The sequence below is a fragment of the Delphinus delphis genome, chromosome 7, assembly GCF_949987515.2.
Source record: "Delphinus delphis chromosome 7, mDelDel1.2, whole genome shotgun sequence".
NCBI lineage: Eukaryota > Metazoa > Chordata > Mammalia > Artiodactyla > Delphinidae > Delphinus > Delphinus delphis.
The window spans coordinates 62169438-62195510 of NC_082689.1; the positions used below are offsets into that span (position 1 = coordinate 62169438).

At 38.5% G+C, this 26073-nt stretch overlaps 1 protein-coding gene across 1 annotated transcript in view; it reads right to left on the reverse strand.

The window, feature by feature from the left end:
• The window catches only part of UBR3 (ubiquitin protein ligase E3 component n-recognin 3), a 225667-nt gene that overhangs the window by 68864 nt on the left and 130730 nt on the right, over positions 1-26073 (reverse strand). The window contains exons 25-28 of the mRNA XM_060016607.1: positions 16968-17117; positions 9710-9843; positions 6863-6973; positions 139-339 (exon numbers count right to left, since the gene is read on the reverse strand). Of these exons, the coding sequence (XP_059872590.1) occupies positions 139-339; positions 6863-6973; positions 9710-9843; positions 16968-17117 (596 nt within the window). The remainder of the gene's footprint in view (positions 1-138; positions 340-6862; positions 6974-9709; positions 9844-16967; positions 17118-26073) is intronic.

Here is a 26073-nt window from a genome sequence, read left to right on the forward strand (position 1 = left end):
CAACAGAAGAGTAAAACCTCTAAAAGCAATTTCTACTAAATATATAAGGTCCAGAGTAATTTAGAAGTAGAACAAAAATTAAAGCTGAAAAGCAGAGCTGAGTTAACCAGGATATTTCTGCCTTACACTGATGCTTACTGGGAAAGCTCCCGGACGTCCCTGCAGCTCCTCCACTTCCTTTATGAGATCTTGTATGCTTTTGTTACTAGGACGTTGCCAAAGGTTGTTTTCGACATTGCTTCCAGGATAACAAGGAAGAACACTGTTAGCAAACTGCCTGCAGAGAGGACATGTGAATTCTCCTTTGTCCACTGAGAAGCCCTGAAGAACCTGGTCATTCTAAAAGATGAAACGAACATACAGTTATATGATGCACATGTTTACAGAAAACAAGATTAACACCACTACATTTTATAGTAAATAAATGAACCGTACAAAAAAGGACCTCTAATACATGTCATAAAAGCATAAAATCATTTAACTGTTGAAGATTATCAAATCACTTCTTACATCATGGCAATCATGTAACACTTGCCATCACCAATGAACTGCTTAAGTATCCTACTCTTCTCTCAGTATGAAACATTCAAATCATGATGCACTCAATCTGAAATGTGGATTTAAGATACAGAATAACTCAAAAAGCAGGCCACATTAAAGTGAATCACCTTCCCCATGCCCCTGTTTTCTTCACCTGTAAGTGACTCTGGAAAGATTCTCCCAGTGCTCATGTTATTTGATGTAGGATAGACAGCTTTTGAGAGTATTTAAGCCTAAAAAAATGTAATGTGTCTTCCAAGGTGTCTAATGGCCAAACACAACTGATTGGACTTGATGCAGTGGGTTTGTTTAGGTTTAACGGATAGGGGCAAGATTTAGTTAGAATACTCAGAACATAAGGGTGATAAGGAGGGGAATTAATTTAACATCCTCTCCTTCAGATGTTCCTGATAGGAGAAGGAAGAAATATGAGAATTTTTGAAACAGAGACACATAAGGCACATATGCCTAGGAGGAAACTCTTCCTCATGAGAGATTGCAATTCATGCTAACTAACCAGGATTTAAGGCAGGAATTCAGGCTGCTATATTTGTTCCTTTCTTTTGTCTGACACCACCCACATCTATTTTGCTCTTTCAGGCTACTGCTATTGTGTAGTCCTAACCAGTATCTTACTCTTTTTTCCAGCAGTCTCTCTTATTCTGCCACTATCCTAATGCTTTATCTCAAAATATGTTTTTAATGTAATAATATATGTATGAATGCTACAATATGACCATTATTACTAATAAGACAAAAATAATGAGAAAAAAGGATACAAAGAAGAAAAAATGAATTTATTTGCCCATGGTTACAAAGGTAGTTAATGACAATGTCAGAATGAACTTAGGTTTCCCAACTCTTTAATTTAGTGTTCATTTCACTGTATCTTGGATTTCAAGTACTTTGGCCAAAAGAACTGAATTCTATTTTTTTTTTTTTTACTCTGTGACACTTATTTTTTCAATTCCTTAAAAATCTAACACCATGTCTTCTTAAATCCAATTCTATAAACAAATGCTAAGCTCCTATCATGTGTCAAATGCTGCACCATGTGACAGCAAAAAGAGTTAAGAGACATCTTCATTTAAGGTACTGACAATTTAAAAGCAAAGAGAAACAAATTATAACAATAGTGTGATAGATGCAACAGAGAAGGCTTCCCAAAGAAGACTTGTGAAGTAAGTTTTAAAGATATACAAGAGGAGTGTACTAAAAGGTTGGGGCAAGGGTCCTGGTCGTTGAAGGACATTCTATGATAAGCTTCCCTGTAGCCATAATTTTAAAGAATGCTAGGTCCTCATCCTAGCCTTGACTGAAACTAGGTTCTTTCCTGAAGCATCACCAGAAGCCCTCTCAACTAGGCACTGCTCATTTTCCCACATCTCTCAAACCTCAGTATCCTTCTCATCTCCAGTGCTGGCTCAAGATCATTACTCTTGCATTCTCAGTGTGGCTCATGCCATTTAGTGAGATCACCCCTTTTCCTTCCTTTTTACTGTCATCCATTGCCCTCAATATCTGAAGACTTTGGTACCTAGATCAGTTTTCCTCATCACTCCAAGTCCTGCCATCCTCATACACAATTTCAATGTATGTACAACCAATCTTATACCTTAGTCCCTTAGCTCCTTGACCTCATCAACTCCAATGGCTTTGACCTCCACTCTACCCTAGCACCTGTTACCATGACCACACCCTTACCTTGTAATGACCAAAAATTGTCCATATCTGAAAATATTAAATTCAAACATCTTATATTCTGTCAACTCCTATCTCTTTCAGTCCCTCCCTTTTTCCTCAGTTTATACGGTCTTTCCTATCCTACCATACACCATGATATATCATTTTAAAAACTCTCAAGTCAACACTTCTCATTCTCCCTCCATATGTCCTTCTATGATACACACCTAAACAAAATCTTCATACAAAATTAATCCAGTGTATGACTTCCAATTCTGCTACAAACTGCTTCCCACCTCAACTTAGCCCTGAATACTTCCTGGCAATCTTTCTCCAACATCCTATGAAGCATTCTTTCACCCAATTCCAAAGTGGTTTTTCTAAACCGTCTCCTCACTTGTCAAGTCCCTTTACCTACCCCAGCTTTGCCCCCTCTACTCTAGGAACATAAAGTTACACCTCCTACTTCAGAAAGAAGAGGGTCATGGCAGTGAGACAGGAGGAAAGGGGGCAGGGCACAACCTTTAAAAGAATGACACAGCTGTTCAGGATACGACAAACTGGTTAGAACCAACTAGGTCCAAAATGGTGTAAGATTCGACTTCCAGTAGACCTTCAGTCTCATTATATGCTCACTGTAATACATTAGCATATGCTAAATGACACACCCACCAGTGCACCAGACAATTCCAAGGCTAACCATAAAAGGCCAAAAAGTGGGCAATGGCCCAATTCCTGGAAATCCCCACCCCTTCCCCAAAGTAGTTGGAATAATCTTCCCACTTGCTAGCCTATGAAATTCCCAGTCCATGAAAACTAACCACCCCTATACCCCAGGGTGCTCTCACGCTCTGAGAAGGACTGCGTTCTGCCTATGGAATGTGTACTTCCCTGAATAAATCCCTTTCACTTTATTATGGCTGACTCTTGAATTCTTTCCTGAACAAAGCCAAGGACCCTCACTTGGCAGTCTGCCCCAGGGACATGCCCAAGACCTGGGACACTGACCATCCTCTCATGCCTGCCCCATTCGCCTGCAACAGCAACTCCTTCAGCTTCATGCCTTCTCCCACCCCAAATATCTGATTAATAAATCCCATCAGTCCTTCCACCCACTTTCTTCCTTCTACTCTCTTTGCTAATATCTCCTAATAGTCTCCCAACCATACCATTGCCAGTATGATCTACCTAATGTGAGATACTTATTCCCAATCAAAATCTTTCAGTGATCACCAACACCTCTTACCTTAATTCTTTCCTCCCTCTTATGCTCCACATGCAATCTCTCACCAAGTCTAGAAAATCCTTCTCTAAATATATTTCAAGCAACCTAAGTGTCCACTGACAGATGAATGAAGAAGATGTGGCACATATATACAATGGAATATTACTCAGCCATAAAAAGAAACAAAACTGAGTTATTTGTAGTGAGGTGGATGGACCTAGAGTCTGTCATACAGAGTGAAGTAAGTCAGAAAGAAAAAGACAAATACCATATGCTAACACATATATATGGAATCTAAAAAAAAAAAAAAAAAGGTTATGAAGAACCTAGGGGCAGGACGGGAATAAAGACGCAGACCTACTAGAGAATGGACTTGAGGACACGGGGAGGGGGAAGGGTAAGCTGTGACAAAGTGAGAGAGTGGCATGGACATATATACACTACCAAATGTAAAATAGATAGCTAGTGGGAAGCAGCCACATAGCACAGGGAGATCAGCTCGGTGCTTTGTGACCACCTAGAGGGGTGGGATAGGGAGGGTGGGAAGGAGGGAAATGCAAGAGGGAGGAGATATGGGGACATATGTATAACTGATTCACTTTGTTATACAGCAGAAACTAACACACCATTGTAAAGCAATTATACTCCAATAAAGATGTTAAAAAAAAAATTTCAAATCTCTAACCTCTTCTCCATCTTCACTGCCATGACTAAGCCCAAGCCACCATCATCTCTTACCTCCTAAATAATATATGCTATCACCATATTCTTTCTTATTCTCCTGCAATCTCACACCCTAAAATCTACAGAACTACCACAATAACCTTTCTGAATGTCATCTCTCTGCTTAAGAGTCTTAAATGGCTTTAATGGCTCTCTGTAAGGAATCTGTCTAAAGTACAAATTCCTTACATGGACCACAAGACCCTTTACAATATAACCCATAATTACTTCTCCAGTCTTCTCTCTTATCACTCAAGCACCTTACTTCATCAAATTCTGGAACTTGCAGATGTCCCAATAAGACCCTGTGCATACCTCATAACTCTTAGCACCTATACCGCAACTATTTGTTTATTTCTGTCTCATGCAATGCATAGTAAATTCCTCGAGGGAAGAAACTGTCTTATTCATTGGGATGTATCCCCAATGTCTATCACAGTGCCTGGAACACTGTAGGCACTGAATAAATATTTGTTGAATGACTGACTGAATATAGAAGTATGAAAAATGCATAATGTGCTTAAGGAACTATTAATTAGTTTATTAATGCTGAATTGATGGAAGACAAAGCTAAAGTAACATGCAAGCCCAGATCATGGAATGCCTTGAATGCCATTCAAGGAAGACTGAACTTTATCCCAACAGGAAGAAATCAGTAAAGAATTTTTAAGCCAACAACATGCCACCAGATTTACATTTTAGAAAGATCAATATAATGAGTAAATTAGACTTGGAGTAAGGAAACTGATAAGCAATTGCAATAGTCAAGATGAAAGATGAAGGCATATGCAAAAAAGCAGAAGTGGGAATAATGTAGGCAGAATGTAGTCAAGTGAGATTTAGGAAATGGAATCAATAGGATTTGTTATGTGACTTAATGTGAGAGGTAAGGAGTAGGAAGGGAAAAAGAGAACTCTTCTGCTTCTGAGTCAGGAATCTGGGAATAGGGCAGGCCATGCTTTTAAGAAGCTGAGCTGAGAGAAAAAGAAAGACTGCAGCTACATGGGAATGCAAGATCAAGGGAAGGAATTTTGAATGCCAGTGACTTGAGCATCTTTATGAACTGAAATGAAGAGACAGAATGGGCAGAAAAACTGAAGACACAGAAGAAAAAGAGGTTACTTACTGATAGACCAAGGCCCCTGAGGTGATGGGGAGAAAGGAAAACTAGAGCATAAACAGAAAATTATTCTTGAACAGAAAAAGGAATACTACCCTCAAAAGTAAAAAAGAGGGGACTTCCCTGGTGGCGCAGTTGTTAAGAATCCACCTGCCAATGCAGGGGACACAGGTTCAAGCCCTGGTCCAGGAAGATCCCACATGCCGCAGAGCAACTAAGCCCATGCACCACGACTACTGAGCCTGCGCTCTAGAGCCCACGTGCCACAACTACTGAAGCCTGTGCACCCTAGAGACCGTGCTCTGCAACAAGAGAAGCCACCGCAACGAGAAGCCGCGCACTGCAATTAAGAGTAGCCCCTGCTCGCCACAACTAGAGAAAGGCTGCACACAGCAACAAAGACCCAATGCAGCCAAAAAATAAATTAATTAATTAACTTTTTTTGAAAAGTGAAAAAGAAAGGATTGGCTGGGATGCAGTCACTTATTGGGGAACAGAAAAGCAAGGTAGGAAGCTAAGGTAGTATGTGACAGACAGCCACTGTTGTCTTGGTGCCACAGGAAAAGACAGATCTGATGAGAGGAAAGGCATCTTGGGATTTAGGCAAAGAGTCTGGGATAGAGGAGGCAAAGGTCTGCAATAGCTGCTAAGGAGACTAGGAGAGGAAACTGATCAAAGATAGGTAAATGAATTGGTAAGTAATATCTACAGTCCATGACCCCAATCTCAGCCACTATTCTAAGAAACCACAGATTTGTGGAGGTACCAGTTCACCTAGTTTTATGATTTTCTAACAGTGCTAGCTGACTGGGTATAAAATCAAAGGAGGTGGATTAAATGACTGGTATTAAGAGCAGAATGGGCACAGTACAAGAAAGTGAGGCAAGGAAAGAGCTAGCGTACTAGGAAAATACAAGGGGCTAAAGGACTAGAGATCTTGAGGTCAGAAGTAAAACACACTAATAAGAGTAAAAATAAGACACTTTGAAGAATAATCACATAATGATATGGTAGGATATTAAAGCTTACTATTGTTGAGCTGGAGTAGCAAAGTCTAAAATTACAGCCGTGGAAGTTAGTTGCTAATGTGAAGTAAAAACATGAAATCCCGGGCTTCCCTGGTGGCACAGTGGTTGAGAATCTGCCTGCCAATGCAGGGGACACAGGTTCGAGCCCTGGTCTGGGAAGATCCCACGTGCCGCGGAGCAACTAGGCCCGTGAACCACAACTACTGAGCCTGCGCATCTGGAGCCTGTGCTCTGCAACAAGAGAGGCCGCGAGAGTGAGAGGCCCGCGCACTGCGATGAAGAGTGGCCCCCGCTTGCCACAGCTAGAGAAAGCCCTCACACAGAAACGAAGACCCAACACAGCCAAAAATAAATAAATAAACAAATGTGGGGTTTAAAAAAAAAAAAAATGAAATCCCTAAAGTTGAAGAGGTCAACAACTGTGAGGCTGAACAGTCCGAATGGCAATCATAATCACCCAAGATGAATTAGGATGTATATACTGTAAAAATACTTAATACCTGGAAAGACACAGACACCTTTAAAATGCTTCAATTGACTTACCCGTAATGATTCCATATAAGATTTATGACAATCTATATGTAACGTGTGGCCACAGGTTTGTACATAAACACCTCCTTCCCAGCCAATGGATACTGCCAAGAGACAAGAACTCTTAAAAAAGAAAGAAAAGGACAAAATACAATTAATTTTAAAGAAGTAGAAACATATCTAAACAAATCCACATAAACCTCTCAAAGATTTCATATTGTTATACTAATGTGAGCTTTGTATTTTTGTGATGTAAAGAAACACCTGACTTGACAGCCCTGAGGCAATATCTTTAAACTTGGAACACAGTTTTAGCTTCCAAATAACTATACTCATAATGAAAGAGAATAATTATTAATTAGCCTTTCTCTACCCCATAAGATAATAAACTATACTGCTACTGAGTATTTTACCTGTTCGACATGGTACTTGATCTCTCTGTGATATCTAACCTTAACAACTGCCTTCTTAAAGCACCTACTTCCCTCTAGCTTCCACAATGCTACTCTCTTTTGGTTTTTCTCCAATCTCTTTAACCATTTGGTTTAGGCCTCCTTTTAAGACTTTTCTTTCTTCGTCTGCCCCTTCAAATATTTAAATTCCTCAAGGTTCTATTCTTAGTGCTATTTTCTTATTAAAACTATTCTCCCTGAGTGACTTAATCAGTAAATTCAACTACCCTCCATGCCTGAGTCTCTTGCCTGAGTGCCAGATAAAAATGTTCAGCTGCCAACCAGAAATCTCCAATTTGAGGTCCCTGAGATAACATAAAACCGATGTGTCAAAAACTTTCATTTTCTCTATGAATCTTTCTCTTCCTCTTGGTTTAAAAACTCCACATCTGTTTAGTCACCAAATCAGAAAGCTAAAAGTTATTGTACATCACCCCCTTTCCTTCACACCACAGAATTGGTTCCCAAACCATATGAAATCCATCTCCTAAGTAACTCATGATTTTGGTCTGTCCTCGCAAGCCTGTGTCATCTACTGTGGGGACAGGGCTCTTAAATAAAGTTTCTTGTCTCCATGATGCATCCTGCACACATCTTTCTGAAGTACAAATGTGGTTATGAGAATAACCCCAAAAAGTGACTAAACATTTACAAGGATTTAATATAATAAACAATAAAAAAGGGACCCAGATTATATAAGCAAACTACATACCCTTTTAAAATTTGTTTTAAAAGTTAATTGCTTTCATCTCTTTCTATTTCAAATTCTTCTCTGCTAATTCCTTCCCTTCGACCTATACACAGGCTTATTAGATTTTTCCTGCTAAAGTAATTTTCTTTGAATTTCATTTGGCCTCTGTCAAACAGCATTTCAGCCTGAACTTGAATTCACCCTCTAGAGTCTGCAGCAAATAGATGGCCAAGCCAGGGCAATATTACACATGAGGTCTAACATGACAGCATATGATGAAAGATTTGAAAGCCATCAAAACTGAGTAAACAATGAAATTTTATTTCTATGTTGGAAAAAAATTTATACATTATAATGTAAGATGACCAAATCATCTTTAAACAATAGTAAACAGAGTTCTAATATTAAATCAAGACTCTTCATGAGCATCTGAAAGTTAAAAATATTACACAGTGTAAAATGCCTTCCCAGACAATTCAAAGATGTGCAACAGCACAAATCAAATACTCACAGCAGGTGAGCTAGCTTCTACTGTTACACGTCAGAAAAACAAGAGCCCTGCTCATCTCTGTTTTATGTTTTGGAGCCATTTGAAGTAGAAGCAGATTTGGGTGTTACATCTAAAATGAATGGTTGGTAGGCAGCTAATAAACAAGCTGCTCTCTTTGGCAATGTATTATAAAAATGTAATTAACCTTTTTTTTTAATGAAAGCAGTTAGCTTTTAAAACTGAAAATAGTAGGTCATTTGTCTATGTAACTGTTAGATGTCTTATTTTAATCTGCTAGAGTCAAAAAAAGCAGGAAATCATTTACTAATATGAGACCTATATTTTAGGAAGACCTATATTCAACAATGTGCTCACCACTGTGCTGTGTTTAACACTGAATCTTCACAACCTCAATATTTATTAAAACTTCATACAGTAAGTGGTCTTATCGATACCTTTTTATAAAAAGGGAGTGAAAAGCTGACCAAGATCACTCAGTTAAAAGTGGTAGAGACCAAGTTCAACCCTAAGTCTATCTGACTCCAAAGCTCAGGTTCCGTCCCTACTGTGTCATATCTCTCATATATAACACTTCCAATTTCACTAGTAAACAGACCATGTTACATCACTGAAATTCTACACATCAACTCTATAAAATGCATGCATTTGCTATGAAGAGAGCAGAATTTATGCAGTTTAATTCTATTATCAGTATCAGTGTCCACTGATAACTCTTCTGCTCTATATGGTCTGTCTGGCTACAAAACTGAAATACAGTAAGCATCCGCAATACACGAGTATGTGCTAGTCCCTCAGGGGACTACAACCAATAGAAGAAATGGCCCTAGACCTCCAGAGGTATACAGTCCAGGGAGCACACCATTTATAAACAAAATAACCATTATGAAAGCACACAAAAGTATTAATGTAGAAATAAAATCTCACAATCACTCACAAAAGCAAAACAGAGATTCAGTGCAGTTCAGATATCAGTTCAGAGCTTTTTTACAAAAAAGACTTTTTTTCTAGAAATGAATAACTATTCTGACTGTAAGAGATACCCTACTTTTTCTCTCCTTTATTAGATCTCTCCTTCAAAATTATTATGCTCTTAGGTCTGAGTTATATTTTGACTGAATAAGTTGAAGAAAAGATATAAAACTCTGGAGAGAAATAACCATCAATTTTGCAGACAAAAATACCAGTTAATAAAAAAGGGTACTTACATCCTTAAAATAACGCTGTAATAATGAGAGCCTCACGTCATGAACTGCTGCACATGTATCCCAAGGGTAAATCTGCTCCTCTTCAGTGATAGGCAACTTTTTTGGCTCAATGTTGTCACGGCACTGCCCCAAAACTACATTAACAACAGAGATAAGAGCTCATTAAAAAACCAACATGTAGACTTTATAAAACCAAGAAAAGCGGAGTTATTTACCATAAGCTTCACTCAGTTTTTCACCATTACAATATTTGTAAGGCCTAAAAAAAAAGTGATATTCTAGTTTTCTTCTACAGAATAAATAAAGCTTTACAAATGGCAATACTTATTTTCTAAAATAATACCAAAATATGAGTATGAACCCTGGATGGTTTCCAAAATCTATCCAGAGAAAAAGCCTACAAGTTATGACTCACCAGTACAAATAAACTTCATTTCTAAATATACTATTTTTCACCAAAAGGAAATAGATATCACTGGAGGAAAAGCTAAGTCCAGGGTTGGGGAGAAGTGCAAGGTGAGCCTGGAGTTGTGTGTAATAAAGAGTAAGGAGGTATTCAAACACTGAGGGGGCAGGTCATGAGGACCTAAAGGAGTTTTGACTAGCGAAATTTGAGAAAACTTGAGAATCAAAAAGAATGATGACAGTAACAGATAACACATTCATTGATTAGGGCAGGGAACATCAAGTAAAAGGGTATGATGTTAGACTCTCAATGTGTCATCCTATAGAATACCAACCAAGTGATTAAACTTGGTTAGCATCACCAATAATGGAACAAACCGCCACTGTGAGCCTCCTAATGTGATGCAACGGAAAGGAACATCATCATAATAGTGCCCTTGTCAAAAATGTTTAACTCGAATCTAATAATAGGGAAACAAACATAAATCTAGAAAATGACACAGTCTGCAGAACTGATCCGAACTCTTCAAAATTTTTAAAAAGGTCTGGAGAAACTGTTCTGGAGAAGAGACTAACAAGAAATGACAGCTAAATGCAACACATGATCTTTGCTTGGCTCTTGGATCAAGAAAAAAATATAACTGCTATAAAAAAAATTATTGGGACAATTGGGAGAATTTGAACATAGAATATTTTATTTTATTAAATTTCTTGGGTATGATAATGATACTAAGGTTATATAAAAGAATATCTTTCTTCTTAGGTGATACAACCTGAAGTATTTAGGGATAAAATGTCATGATGTCCGCCATTTTCTTCTGAAAAGTGTGTGTGTGTGTGTATAGATAAGTATGGGAACGAAAACATAAATATGACAACATGTTAACAATCAGTCAGTACAGGTGAAGGGTATTCAACTTTCCTGTAGATATAAAACTTTTCAAAATGAAAAGTTGAGAAAAGAGGTATTTTTATAATTGTAAAACATCATAACGCAAAAAAAGGAAGTGGGGATATAAGCATACAGTGCCACACATTACTCTAAGATTCAATAAGCATGGGAAGAGCCATTCTTAGAGAAGGGAATATCAGGCACAGCAACGTGGGCCCCAAGTTTTGCGGAGATTTATGGCAGCAGCAACAGGAAGAATAGACAAAAGCAGGTAGATGCTAGCAACTAAAATATAATTAGCCATGATGTATAATCCTCTTAATACACTGCTGAATTTGATTTGCTAGGAATTTGTTAAGGACTTTTACATCTATATTCATAAGGGATACCAGTCTATCATATTCTTTTCTTGTGATGTCCTTAGCTTTGGTATCAAGGTAATGCTGGTCTCAGAAATGAGTTAAGAAGTGTTCCCCGCCTCTCTCTTTTTTTTTTAAATATAGAGTAGTTAGTTGGGGTTTTTAAAATTTATTTATTTTATTCATTTATTTTTGGCTGTGTTGGGTCTTTGTTGCTGCACGTGGACTTTCTCTAGTTGCAGCGAGCGGGGGCTACTCTTCGTTGCGGTACGCGGGCTTCTCATTGTGGTGGCTTCTCTTGTTGCAGAGCATGGGCTCTAGGTGCATGAGCTTCAAGTTGTGGCACGCGGGCTCAGTAGTTGTGGCTCTCGGGCTCTAGAGTGCAGGCTCAGTAGTTGTGGCACACGGGCTTAGATGCTCCGTGGCATGTGGGATCTTCCCGGACCAGGGATTGAACCCATGTCCCCTGCACTGGCAGGCAGTTTCTTAACCACTGTGCCACCAGGGAAGTCTGTCCTCTGCCTCTTTTTTAATTTCTTTTTTTTTTTGGACAAATTTAAGGAGGAATGGCATTAATTCTTTAAATGTTTGGAAGACTCACCACTGAAGCTACCAGGTCCTGGGCTCTTATTTGTTGAGAAGTTTCTGATTACTGATTCAATCTCTTTACTGGTTTAATGTTTGTTCAAATTTCCTATTCTTCTTGAGTCAGTTTTGGTGGTTTGTGTATTTCTAGGAACTTATCCATTTCATCTAGGACATCAAATTTGTTGACATAAAATTATTCATATGTCTTTTTTTTTTTTTTTTGGCGGTGTGCGGGCCTCTCACTGTTGTGGCCTCTCCCGTTGCGGAGCATAGGCTCCGGATGCGCAGGCTCAGCGGCCATGGCTCACGGGCCCAGCCACTCCGCGGCATGTGGGATCTTCCCGGACTGGGACACGAACCCGTGTCTCCTGCATCGGCAGGCGGACTCTCAACCTCTGCGCCACCAGGGAAGCCCCATATGTCTTTCTTATGTCTGTATAGTCTACAGTAATGTCTCAACTTTCATTTCTGATTTTAGTTATTTGTGTGTTCTCTCTTTTTTTCTTGGTCAGTCTAGCTAAAAAAATTATCAATTTTGATGAAATTTTCAAGATTTTGGCTTTGCTGATTCTTTCTATTGCTTTTCTATTCTCTGTTTTATTTATCTAGGCGTGGTATTGGCACAAAAACAGATATATGCATCAATGGAACAGAATAGAGAGCCCAGAAATAAGCCCACACACCTAAGGTCAATTAATCTTCAACAAAGGAGGCAAAAATATACAATGGGAAAAGGACAGTCTCTTCAGCAAGTGGCGTTGGGAAAGTTGGACAGCCGCATGTAAATCAATGAAGTTAGAACACACCCTCTTACCATACACAAAAATAAACTCAAAATGGCTTAAAGACTTAAAACATAAGACATGACACCATAAAACTCCTAGAAGAGATCATAGGCAAAACATTCTCTGACATAAATTGGACCAATGTTTTCTTAGGTCAGTCTTCCAAGGCAACAGAAATAAAACAAAAATAAACAAATGGGACCTAATCAAACTTACAAGCTTTTCCACAGCAAAGGAAACCATAAACAACATCAAAAGACAACCTACAGAATGGGAGAAAATATTTGCAGACGATGCAACCAACAAAGGCTTAATTTCCAAAATATACAAACATCTCATACAACTCAACAACAAAAAAACAAACAACTCAATCAAAAAATGGGCAGAAGACCTAAAGAGACATTTCACCAAAGAAGACATACAGATGGCCAATAGGCACATGAAAAGATGCTCAACATCGCTAATTATTAGAGAAATGCAAATCAAAACTACAAAAAGTACCATCTCAAACCAGTCAGAATGGCCATCATTAAAAAGTCTACAAATAACAAATGCTGGAGAGGGTGTGGAGAAAAGGGAACCCTCCTATACTGTTGGTGGGAATGTAAATTGGTGCAACCTCTAAGGAAAACAGTATGGAGGTCCTCAAAAAAACTAAAAATAGGGCTTCCCTGGTGGCGCAGTGGTTGAGAGTTCGCCTGCCAATCCAGGGGACACGGGTTCATGCCCCGGTCCGGGAAGATCCCACATGCCGCGGAGTGGCTAGGCCCGTGAGCCATGGCCGCTGAGCCTGCGCATCCGGAGCCTGTGTTCCGCAACGGGAGAGGCCACAACAGTGAGAGGCCCACATACCGAAAAAAAAAAAAAAAAAAAAAACCTAAAAATAGAATTACCGGGCTTCCCTGGTGGCGCAGTGGTGGAGAGTCCGCCTGCCGATGCGGGGGACACGGGTTTGTGCCCCGGTCCGGGAGGATCCCGCGTGCCGCGGAGCGGCTGGGCCCGTGAGCCATGGCCGCTGAGCCTGCGCTTCCGGAGCCTCTGCTCCGCAATGGGAGAGACCACAGCAGTGAGAGGCCCGCGTACCGCAAAAAAAAAAAAAAAAAAAATAGAATTACCGTATAATCCGGCAATTCCACTCCTAGGCATATATCCAGACAAAACTATAATTCAAAAAGATACATGCAACCCTATGTTCATAGCGGCACTCTACACAATAGCCAAGACATGAATATAAACTAAATGTCCATCGACAGATGAATGGATAAAGAAGATGTGCTACATATATACAATGGAATACTACTCAGCCATAAAAAGAACAAAATAATGTCATTTGCAGCAACATGGATGCAACTAGAGATTATCAAACTAAGTGAAGTCAGTCAGAAAGAGAAAGGCAAATACCATATGACATCACTTATCTGTGGAATCTAAAATATGACACAAACGAATCTATCTATGAAAGAGAAACAGAATCACAGACATAGAGAACAGACTGGTGTTTGCCAAGGGGGAGGAGGTTGAGAGAGGGATGGAGTGGGAGGTTGGGGTTAGCAGATGTAAGCTTTTATATACAATGGATAAATGACAAGGTCCTACTGTATAGCACACAGAACTATGTTCAATATCCTATGATAAACTATAATGGAGAAGAATATTTTTTTAAAAAAGAATGTATATATATGTATAAATGAATCATTTTGCTGTACGGCAGAAATTATAAATCAACTATACTGCAATTTAAAAATATTGATTAAAAAAATGTTCAATGAACCAATTTCTTCAAATGGTAAAATGCATTTGGGGGCAGGGAGACAGGCACAGGAAAGATGAAAAGGGAATTTATTAATTAAAAGACTACAAGAGGCCCCTACAACTATACATTAATTAATTAAACAAAATAAATAAGAAACAATTGGGGAATTTTGAACACTGACTAGATATTTGATGATACTGAGGAACTAAGTTACTTAGGAGTGACTATGGTTATGTTTTTTTTTTTTTTTTAAATCCTTTCTATTTAACAGAAACAGTGAAATATTTATAGATGAAATAAAGTGATATCTGGAATCTGCTTCAAAATAATTCTAGGGGGAGGGAATAAATAAATTAAAATTAGCCACAAGTTGATTACTGTTAGAGACTGATGGGGACATGGAGGTTCATTTTACTAGTCTCTTTACATCAGTACATGGTTAAAAGTTTCCATATTCACATGTAAAAAGATAAAAGAAAAAGGGAAGAGACAAATCAAAATAAATAAAGAATTCAGAAGTAAGGAAAAAGTAAAGAGAGGTAAAAGGTGAGAGGACGTCAGTGGGTGGGTGAGACTCAGAAGGAAAGGAGACAGCCAGAGATTTCCCTGGCTATAATTCCCAGTTAAAATCACCCTTGAGGTTTAATGCTTTTAATGGTAGTTTCTTATTCTTTTTCTCCCATCTTAAAATAAAAGAACTGTGGTATAGTGGAATTATCTAATATCAATAAATTGAGATAGTGTACAAAATTGTTAAAAGGGGATTAAATGAAGTAACACGTCAAAGCAACTTTTTTTTTTTTTCCCCCCAGTATGTGGGCCTCTCACTGTTGTGGCCTCTCCCGCTTCGGAGCACAGGCTCCGGACGCGCAGGCTCAGCGGCCATGGCTCACGGGCCCAGCCACTCTGCAGCATGTGGGATTTTCCCGGACCGGGGCACAAACCCGTGTCTCCTGCATCGGCAGGCGGACTCTCAACCACTGCGCCGCCAGGGAAGCCCTCAAAGCAACTTTAAAAATATAAAATAATGAACAAGTAACAGTCTAAAACAATAACATAAGCTTCATTAGGGCAGGGATATTGTTTTGTTTTGTTTATTATAGCAGTGGTGCTCAATAAATACATGTGAAATGAATGAATGAATGAATAAAACATTAAGTTGATGATTATACAGTATTTGGTGAAGAAGTTATAGAAAGTCAAGTGGCAATAATCTAATAAACTGATTTCCTTACAATAGTAGAAAAGATAAGTAGCTGCAAAATTAGTCAGTACTCCCACACATTTCCTTTTTAGTAGGCATTTCTGGTCTTGACAGCTCTACTCCAATGTCCTGTTCAGTGAGGGTTTCCCAGATCAATTTCATGTTTAAACAAGGAGAGTAGTAAGACGAGAAACTAATCTGCCAGGCACCATATTAGATCCTTTTGCCTATATTACATTACTTAACCAACACAACAATCCTCTGAAGTCAGTATTATCTAGATATTTAAAAGAAAGGAACAAACGTGGCCAGATTATGTCAAGCAATACCTGTATTAGAATTCAGAGGAATGTCTTATATCTAACTCTTTCCACTTTATTAATTCAAAGAGTAAACACCCTAGAAAAAAATGCTCTGGAGAAATATGTAAGTCTTTTATTTCTCTTTGCTCCACACATACTCCTGTGGAAAAAGGATTACATCCATTAGGACTGGAGTGTCACAGTTATCACTACCTCAAAATACTTCGATATGGCAGAGGATAGAGAGCATTCAGACAAATCCTTCAATTTTTTTTTTAATTGTTCTAACTATAGATTGGCAAACATATCAATCTGCAAGCTGTTTCAAGAACGAATGCTTCGGGCTTCCCTGGTGGTGCAGTAGTTGAGAGTCCGCCTGCCGATGCAGGGGACGTGGGTTCGTGCCCCGGTCCGGGAAGATCCCACATGCCGCGGAACGGCTGGGCCAGTGAGCCATGGCCGCTGAGCCTGCACGTCCGAAGCCTGTGCTCCGCAATGGGAGAGGCCGCAACAGTGAGAGGCCCGTGTACCACACACAAAAAAAAGAACGAATGCTTCTAAGCTCAAGAAATAAGGGCAAAGCTACCTAAATATGCCTTATATAATTAAAATATTTAAATTGACAATATTTATGAGCTTAAAATGCTTCTAGATTTTAGATCAATTAGATTGCCAAGAAAGCTGAACTCAAGTTTTTGGCCACCTGGCATTGGTTATATTGCATCACACTTTAAAGAAAAAGATTGTGTAACATATTCTCTTAAAGGCTTCTTCCAACACTCATGTCCAGGAAAGTGAGATAAAACCAGATTAACAATGTCTGCTTAACAGATCTAAATAGATCCTTGCTATAGATCTATAATTATTATGTAAACAAAAATATAGCTTTTAGTTAAGAGAGATACTTATTAATTTACTGTAAATACTTCATCTCTAAAATGGTCCCACTAAAAAATTACTTTGATTTTACCTGAGGATGCTTGTAACAGTACAACCAATCCTGTAGGTCTGTCTTCAGAGGAGGGGCCACTCTGTCCACAAATAACACAATCATACACTGCCTCAGAAACTTGTGGTTCTGCTGTGGTGATCTCCATAGGAATATCACTCTCTGGAGAATCTGAGGGGAAAAAGTTGCAGCTCTTAATTCCTGAAAAGAAAAATCTCTCTTCGATGAAATTATGGAAAAAAAAAATCAAGCTAAAATAATTTTGAACTTCAATATCAACAAATGTATACAGTAATAAAACTATGGGGAAATTATCTTGCTAAAATACTCAGGAAAAGACAAAAATGCAAAGAATTGATATAATGAAAGACTTTAAATAATATATGGTTAAATACACTTCTGATGTTGTATCATTCACACATAAAATTAAATCTTAAAACACAGACGCAAAGATATTTGTATCCAAAAAATTCTTTTTTCATACTATAATTTAAGGAAATAAGGGGGAGATCATTTGCTTTAATTTTCTTTGAGGCATCTCAGAAGGGAAATTTATAATAACATGGCAGCTCTTGGAAAGAAATGGCAATATTTATTAGGAGATAAAAGAGGAAAGAACTATTTCTCCTTTCTTTTAATTGTAGTTATTATGATTATATCTTAGTGATAATAATTATCAATATATATTTATTTATGTAGGGAAAACATTTATATATGACCATATATATTAATAAAGGAGAACTATTATAGAAAATAACAGTAATCTTTTGGTGATATGTCATTAACAGCAAGAAATAAAATATTGAGTCAATAATCATTTCCAGATAAAAATTCTTAAATTCATGAAAATCAGTGACATCCATAGTGGCAAAGAAAGGAGTCGGAGTAGAGGGGACTAGGAAGATCAGGGAAGCAGAAATGATTTATGACATGTTTAAAAGATGGAAGCATATCTAAATAAATATGTTAAAAAATGATAGAAATCGAATAAGAAAGATATCAAGTTAGGATATGTTTTAATAAGAATTCATGCAGATAAACATACATCTGATATTTATTAAGACTGAGAGGAAAAGGGGAGGAAACCTAAAACAAAACTTTGGATAATGCTCAAAATTAATGGAAATTAAAAAAGAAGCCAATGAAAAAACCAGAGAAAGAACATTCAACAATATTTGAACAGAATCAAAACCAGAAAGCTCAACGTCTATGAAAACAAGATTAATGGCTCAAAATGAAAAGAAGATTTCAAACGAAGTACCAGGGGCCATTAAGATTTGACATGTGATTACTTTGTTTTTTAGGGGAAAATTTTTAGTACAGAAAAGAGGGGATGTATCTGATTGCTCTCAAGTTCAAATACAGAAATACCTGATTAAAGTGACATGAAATAATTCAGTCTCACGTTAAGTGCCAAAGAACTAGAATTTCATTAACTCTATCTGACACACAAAGATATTTTTCCTTCTTTTATATCTTGGTACAATTAACTTGAAAACTTCAAGGAAATCCTAATACCAAAATGCGTTACCAAAGAGACTGCTAAGTTACCTTTTCTAGAGTTTTTAAAAGTAAGACTTTACAATCTTCTACACGCACAGTATTTTTAATTCTAACTTTAATAATTACAGACACTAATGTCCTTTTTTTCCTTCAAGAAACTAAAAAGATTATAGTTTACTTCTTAAAAGAGGAAAATTACTGCTTTATAGAACTCATTAATCCTACAATGAATTAAAATATATTATTGGTAATTTATGATTGATTCTATCATTCCAGTACCCAATTTCAAAATTTTAGTTAAGATTTTAAAAGGACCTATGACCGGGGCTTCCCTGTTGGCACAGTGGTTGAGAATCTGCCTGCCAATGCAGGGGACACAGGTTCGAGCCCTAGTCTGGGAAGATCCCACATGCCGCAGAGCAACTAGGCCCGTGAACCACAACTACTGAGCCTGCGCATCTGGAGCCTGTGCTCCGCAACAAGAGAGGCTGCGATAGTGAGAGGCCTGCGCACCACGATGAAGAGTGGCCCCCGCTTGCCTCAACTAGAGAAAGCCCTCGCACAGAAACGAAGACCCAACACAGCCATAAATAAATAAATAAATAAATAAATATATATATATATATATATATATATATATATATATATATAAAAATAAAGGACCTATGACCAAATGTAATTATTGTTTCTCACCTATAGATAAAGACATGAAAAAATATCAAGAGCACCCTATTCTGAAGAAGTCAGGCTCAAAAGAATGCATATTAGATATAAATGGCTACATAAAGAACAAAAACAGGCAAAACTAATGTATAGGATTAGGAGTAAGGATACTGGCTACTCTTGGAAGAGACAGTGACAGAGAACAAGAAGAGGGATTGTGGGATGCTGGTAATGTTCTGTTTCTCAATCTGGAGGCTGGTTACACAGTGATATTCAGTTTTCAAAAGCTCAAAGAGCTCTATACTCATGACACATGCACACTTATATGTGTAATAGCTCTATACTCATGATAAATGAGCATTTCTATGTATATGCTATATTTCAATAAAAAGGTTTTAAGTCCAACTAAATGAACAGCATAACTGGGTATATTCTGTAGTAAGTATTAAAATAAAGATACTTAATTCTGCCAACTACATGTACACATCAACATCTGCACATATTTTCCACACAAAATAAAATCTAAAAGGATGTGTCCTACAAATTGACACAATGAAGAGATTACAATGATTTTCTCTAGGTAAACTAAATGGAGGCAGATGCAAAACTGAGAGAGTAACAGTCAAAGGTGATAAATGTAAGTGCTACCAGAGGCCATTCTAATAATGAAAGCATTCTTGCTACTAATAACCCTTTCAATTCTTAAAATTCTACTTTGACTTCCAATACAATTAAAATTTTAAATGTGTTTCGGTGTAAAATTGACACTTTCCCTTTTAAAACAAAAGTGCCTGTTTTAAATTACCGTGATTAATATTATTACAATAAAGGCAAAAAAATTAATGAAGTGATAGTTACCTCATCTGTTTGGTTTAACATGAACAGACAAGAATCTATCTGAATTAAGTAGGTGATTCTTCTGAATGTTATTTCAATTCGCCAAGTTCTACTTACAATCACTCTGTTAGAATGACTGCAAAATGGCCCCAATTCTCCACTCCTCCCTGTATCTAAGATCTTTGCAAGGTAACTCTGCTACTTCTCCCAAGAGGTAGAATTTATTCCCCAATCTTTGTATATGGGCTGCCTTGATTTGCTTTAGACAAAGAGAATTGTGGCAGAAATAACATACCTTTCCAAGACTAGGCCTAAAGTGGTCTTGTATATTCTCTTTCAATAGCTCTCCCTCAAAATCTCTCCCCCAACATCTCTCTCCCTCTCCCTCTCGACCATACCACTTACGTGAGAGTAAGTCTGGGGTAGCCTGCTGGAGAAGGAGAGAGCCCACCTGGAACACAGCCAAGTTGTCCCACCAGCTCAGGCCAGTCCAAACTAACCAACTATCAGATCGTTCTTGGCACATGTTTTGTTTTTGTGTTTATGGAGTTTTGTGGATGAATAGAGAAAAGAATGGGAAAATGATGTAGGCATGATATATTTAGTGCCCTCAGAATCATGGGAAATATATTTTTGTTTGAAAACATTATGCCTCCCTGAGGAATAGTCAACTGCCATACACAAGTACCACAGGGCAAAGTGTGGTCTGCAGCCCAGTGGTAGGCACAGAGAAGTTTCTTTATTGCATAAATTGATGCTTGGTTTTAAGAACACACAATACACTTTAATTTTTAACTACAACTGAGTATTTGCTAGTAACCTACCAGGTGAGTTACTATTTATAAACTAAGCACACTACTAGAGTTTACTGTTTTCTACTAAGAAGCCTGTAACAACTGCCACTATTGCAAAACTCCTGCTGTGCAATATCATTAATTCTGGTAAAGATGTACAGTGCTGTCCTGAACTGATCGTCATTTTTATTACTGACATTCTTGCTTTCTTCTTTTTTTACTTGGTACAGAGAGGAACTTCTCATTCCCTTTTTAAAAATAATACCATTTTAAAATAATTTTAGATTTGCAGAAAAGTTTTGAAGCTACTACAGAGTTCTCATATGCCTCACACCCAGTTTCCCCTTAAATCTTATATTAGCATGATATGACTGTCACAGTGAACTAATATTGATATATTATTGAGCAATTTTTATTGATATAATATTGATAGATTAAAGTCCATATTTTCTTCAGATTTTGTTAGTTTCTACCTAGTATCATTCTTCTTTTCCAGGATCCCATCCGGGATACCGTATTACATTTAGCTGTCATGTCTTTTCCAGGATCCCATCCAGGATACCATATTACATTTAGTTGTCATGTCTCCTTAGGCTACTCTTAGCTGTGACAGTTTCTCAGACTTCCCTTGTTTTTGATGACCTTGACAGTTTTGAGGAATACTGGTCAGGTATTTTGTATAACATTCCTCAATTGTAATTTGCCTGATGTTTTTCTCAAGGTTAGTCTGAAGTTATGGTTTTGCGGGAGGAGGACCACTGAGGTAAAGTACCATTCTCATTAACATCCTATCAAGGGTGCATAATATCAGCATGATTTATTACTGTTGATATTGACCTTGATCATCTGCTTTAGGCAGTATTCGCCAACTTTCTCTCCTGTAAAGTTACTTTTTCCCCTTTTCCACACTGTACTTTTGAGAAGGAAGTCGCTAAGCACAGCCCACACTTAAATAGTACTGAGTTAGGGACTTTACTGGTGGTCCAGTGGGTAAGACTCCATGCTCCCAATGCAGGGGGCCTGGGTTCGATCCCTGGTCAGGGAACTAGATCCCGCATGCATATGGCAACTAAGAGTCCAACGCCACAACTAAGAAGTCTGCATGCCGCAAGTAAGAGCTGGCATGCTGCAGTGAAGGTCTCCCGTGCCACAACTAAGACCCAGAGCAGCCTAAATAAATAAATAAATATATATATATTTTTAAAAAAGAGTAGGGAGTTATGTTCCACCTCCTTGAGGGTGAAAATCTACATAAACTATTTGGAATTCTTCAGCATGGGAAATTTGTCTATTCTCCCTCATTCGTTTATTTATTCAATCCTTTACTTACGGTAGTATGAACTCATAGGTATTCGTTTATACTTAGGGTTATAATCCAATACTACTTTATTTTCTTGTTCAAATTAGTCCAACTTGGCCTTTGGAAGTACTTTCAGTCGGCTTCTGAGTCCCTCTGACCTACTGCCCCACCTCCCACCCACCAATGTGTGTGTGTGTGTGTGTGTGTGTGTGTGTGTGTGTGTGTGTGTGTGTGTGTGTGTGTGTGTGTGTGTGTTTAGTACTTCCTAACTTCCTAGAGCTATGAGATGCTCCAGGCTCATCTTGCATACTCCCTGCCCCAGTTCTAGAAGTAACCATTTCTCCAAGGAGATCTGCTTCCTTTTTATTTTAATTTTTCATATATTTTTGGAGAACTGTATTAGAAACCAAGATCTGGGGCACTGGGTGTGCTTGTTTCTACTGGAGTATCTTTACTTCTAGGCCCTCTCCACTGACACAGGAAGGAAAACTATGTCTGCATACTAACTTGTGTATATGCACGTACCCATAAATATTTATACATATGTAATTTCACCTGTATCTATATTAACCTAAATGTGAGTTCATACTGATGTCTCCAACTCTAATCCATTAAAACACGGACATTCCAGCGTCTTCCCTTGCTTAGCTGTAACCTCCCACTCCAACAGTGAGAAATCAAGTTCCAATCATCTGCCATCTATTTACAGGCATACCTCAGAGATATTGTGGGCTCAGGTCCAGACCATGACAATATAGCAAGTATGGCAATAAAGTGAGTCACATGAATTTTTTTGGTTTCCTGGTGCATATAAAAGTTATGTTTATACTATATTGTAGTCTATGAAGTGTGCAATAGCATTATGTCTAAAAAAAACCAACATATACACCTTAATTAAAAAATACTTTATTGGTAAAAAATGCTAACCATCATATGAGCCTTCAGCAAGTCTAATCTTTTTGCTGGCGGAGGGCCTTGTCTCAAGGCTGACAGCTGATGACTGAGCAGGGTGGTGGCTGCTACAGGCTGGGGTGGCTGTGGCAGTTTCTTAAAATAAGACACCAGTGAAGTCTGTCATATTGACTGACTCGTCCTTTCATGAATGATTTCTCTGTAGCACGCAATACTGTTCGATAGTATTTTACCCAGAATAGAACTTCTTTCATAATTGGAGTCAATCCTCTCAAACCCTACCACTGCTTTATCAACTAAGTGTATGTAATATTCTAAATCCTTTCTTGCCATTTCAACAATCTTCACAGCATCTTCACCAGGAGTAGATTCCACATCAAGAAAGCACCTTCTTTGCTCATTCGTAAGAAGCAACTCCTCATCTGTTAAAGTTTTATCGTGAGATTGCAGCAATTCAGTCACATCCTCAGACTCCACTTCTAATTCTAGTTCTCTTGCTATTTCCATCACATTGTAGTTACTTCCTCCACTGTAGTCTTGAACCCCTCAAAGTCATCCATGAGGGTTGGAATGAACCTATTCCAAACTCCTATGTATGTTGATATTTGACCTCTTCCCATGAATCATGAATGTTCTAAATGGCATCTGAATCCTTCACAGAAGTTTTCAATTTACTTTGCCCAGCTCCATCAGAGGAATCACTATCTATGGCACCTATAGCCTTGTGAAATGTATTTCTTGGGACTTCCCTGGTTGCACAGCAGTTAAGACTCTGTGCTCCCAATGCAGGGGGCCTGGGTTCGATCCCTGATCAGGGAACTAGATCCCACATGCGTGCCACAATTAAGGAGCACACATGCCACAACTAAAGAAGCTGGCGAGCCGCAACTAAGGAGCCTGCCTGCTGCAACTAAGACCCGGCACAACCAAATAAGTAAATAAAATATATATTTTTTTTAAAAGACACTGCTTTAAAAGGAAAAAAAGAAACGTATTTCTTAAATAATAAGACTTGAAAGTCGAAATTACTCCTTGATCCATGGGCTGCAGAATGGATACTGCAGGCTTGAAAAACAATATAATCTCATTCATCTTCATCAGAGCTCTTGGGTGACCAGGTGCATTGCCAGTGAGCAGTGATATTTTGAAAGGAATCTTTTTTTTCTGAGCAGTAGGTCTCAACAATGGACTTAAAATAGTCAGTAAGCCATGTTGTCAACAGATGTGCTGTCATTCAGACTTTGTTGTTCCACCTATAGATTAGATTTAGAATGACTCTTAAGGGCCCTAGGATTTTTGGAATGGTAAATGAGCATCGGCTTCAACTTAAAGTCACCAGCTGCATCAGCCTCTAACAGAAGAGTCAGCTTGTCCTTTGAAGCTATGAAGCTAGGCATTGACTTCTCTCTAGCTATGAAAATCCTGGATGGCATCTTCTTCCAATATGAGGCTATTTCGCCTACATTGAGACTCTGTCATTTAGTGTAGCCACCTTCATTAATCATTTTAGCTAGATCCTCTGATTAATTTGTTGCAGCTTCTACATCAGCACTTGCTGCTTCGCCCTGCACTTTTGTGTTACAGAGATGGCTTCTTTTCTTAAACCTCATGAACAACCTCTGCTAGCTTCAAACTTTTCTTCTGCAGCTTCCTCACCTCTCTCAGCTTTCACAGAATTAAAAAGACTTAAGGCCTTGCTCTGGCTCAGGCTTTGGCTTAAGGGAATGTTGTGGCTGGTTTGATCTTATATCCAGACCACTGAAACTTTCTCCATATTAGCAATAAGGCAGTTTTGCTTTCTTATCATTCGTGTGTTCACTGCAGTAGCACTTTTTTTTTTTTTTTTTTTTTGCAGTACGCGGGCCTCTCACTGTTGTGGCCTCTCCCGTTGCGGAGCACAGGCTCCGGACGTGCAGGCCCAGCGGCCATGGCTCACGGGCCCAGCCGCTCCGCGGCATGTGGGATCTTCCCGGACCGGGGCACGAACCCGTGTCCCCTGCATCGGCAGGCGGACTCTCAACCACTGCGCCACCAGGAAAGCCCTAACGTAGCGCTTTTAATTTCCTTCGAGAACTTTTCCTTTGCATTCACAACCTGGCTAACTGTTTGGCACAAGAGGCTTATCTAGCCTTTCGACATGCCTTCCTCACTAAGCTTAATCATTTCTAGCTTTTGATTATAAATGAGAGACGTGCAGTTCATCCTTTCACTTGAACACTTAGAGTCCACTGTAGGATTATTAATCGGCCTAATTTCAACATTGTTGCGCCTCAGGGAATAGGGAGGCTCGAGGAAAGGAAGAGAGACAGGGGGATAGCTAGTCAGTGGAGCAGTCAGAACACATAAAACATTTACTGATTCAGATCACCATCTTATATGGGTGAATTCGTGGCACCCCAAAACAATTACAATAGTAACATCAAAGATCACTGATCACAGATCACCATAACAAATATTATAATAGTGAAAAAGTCTGAAATATTGTGAGAATTACCAAAATGTGACACAGAGACACGGAGTAAGCAAATGCTGTTGGAAAAATGGCACCAATAGACTTGCTCAATGCAGGGTTGCCACAAACTTTCAATCTGTAAAAACCACAGTATCTACAAAGTGCAATAAAGCAAAGCACAATAAAATGAGGTATGCCTGTATGTAAGTGCTCAATTTCAGTATACATGTACAGTGGTTTCAGAACAGTTAACCCATTCGCCATGGCAGAAACTTTATCAACTACAGTACAACGCTTATGTGCAGTTCCTTTTGCCTTCAGTCTTAAGCAATTCCACTCATTTCCAAGTTAAGCACCTTTTTCCCATCCCCTTCAATGAAGTTGTTTCATACATTTGTAATATACAGTTAGATTCTCTTGATACATTCTGTATTCCATCCTGAGACCTCCAACCTCCTAAATGACTTTTTAATTTGCATACTTAAGATTCACTCTGTTACAAAGTCCTATGGGTCTTGACAAAAGCATAGTGTTATGTACCTAACTTTATAGTATCATACAGGATAATTTCACGGCTCTAAAAAATCCCCTGTGCTTCACCTACTTAGCCCATTACCACTCCCAAACCCTGGCAACCACTGATTTGTTTACTGGCTCTATAGTCTT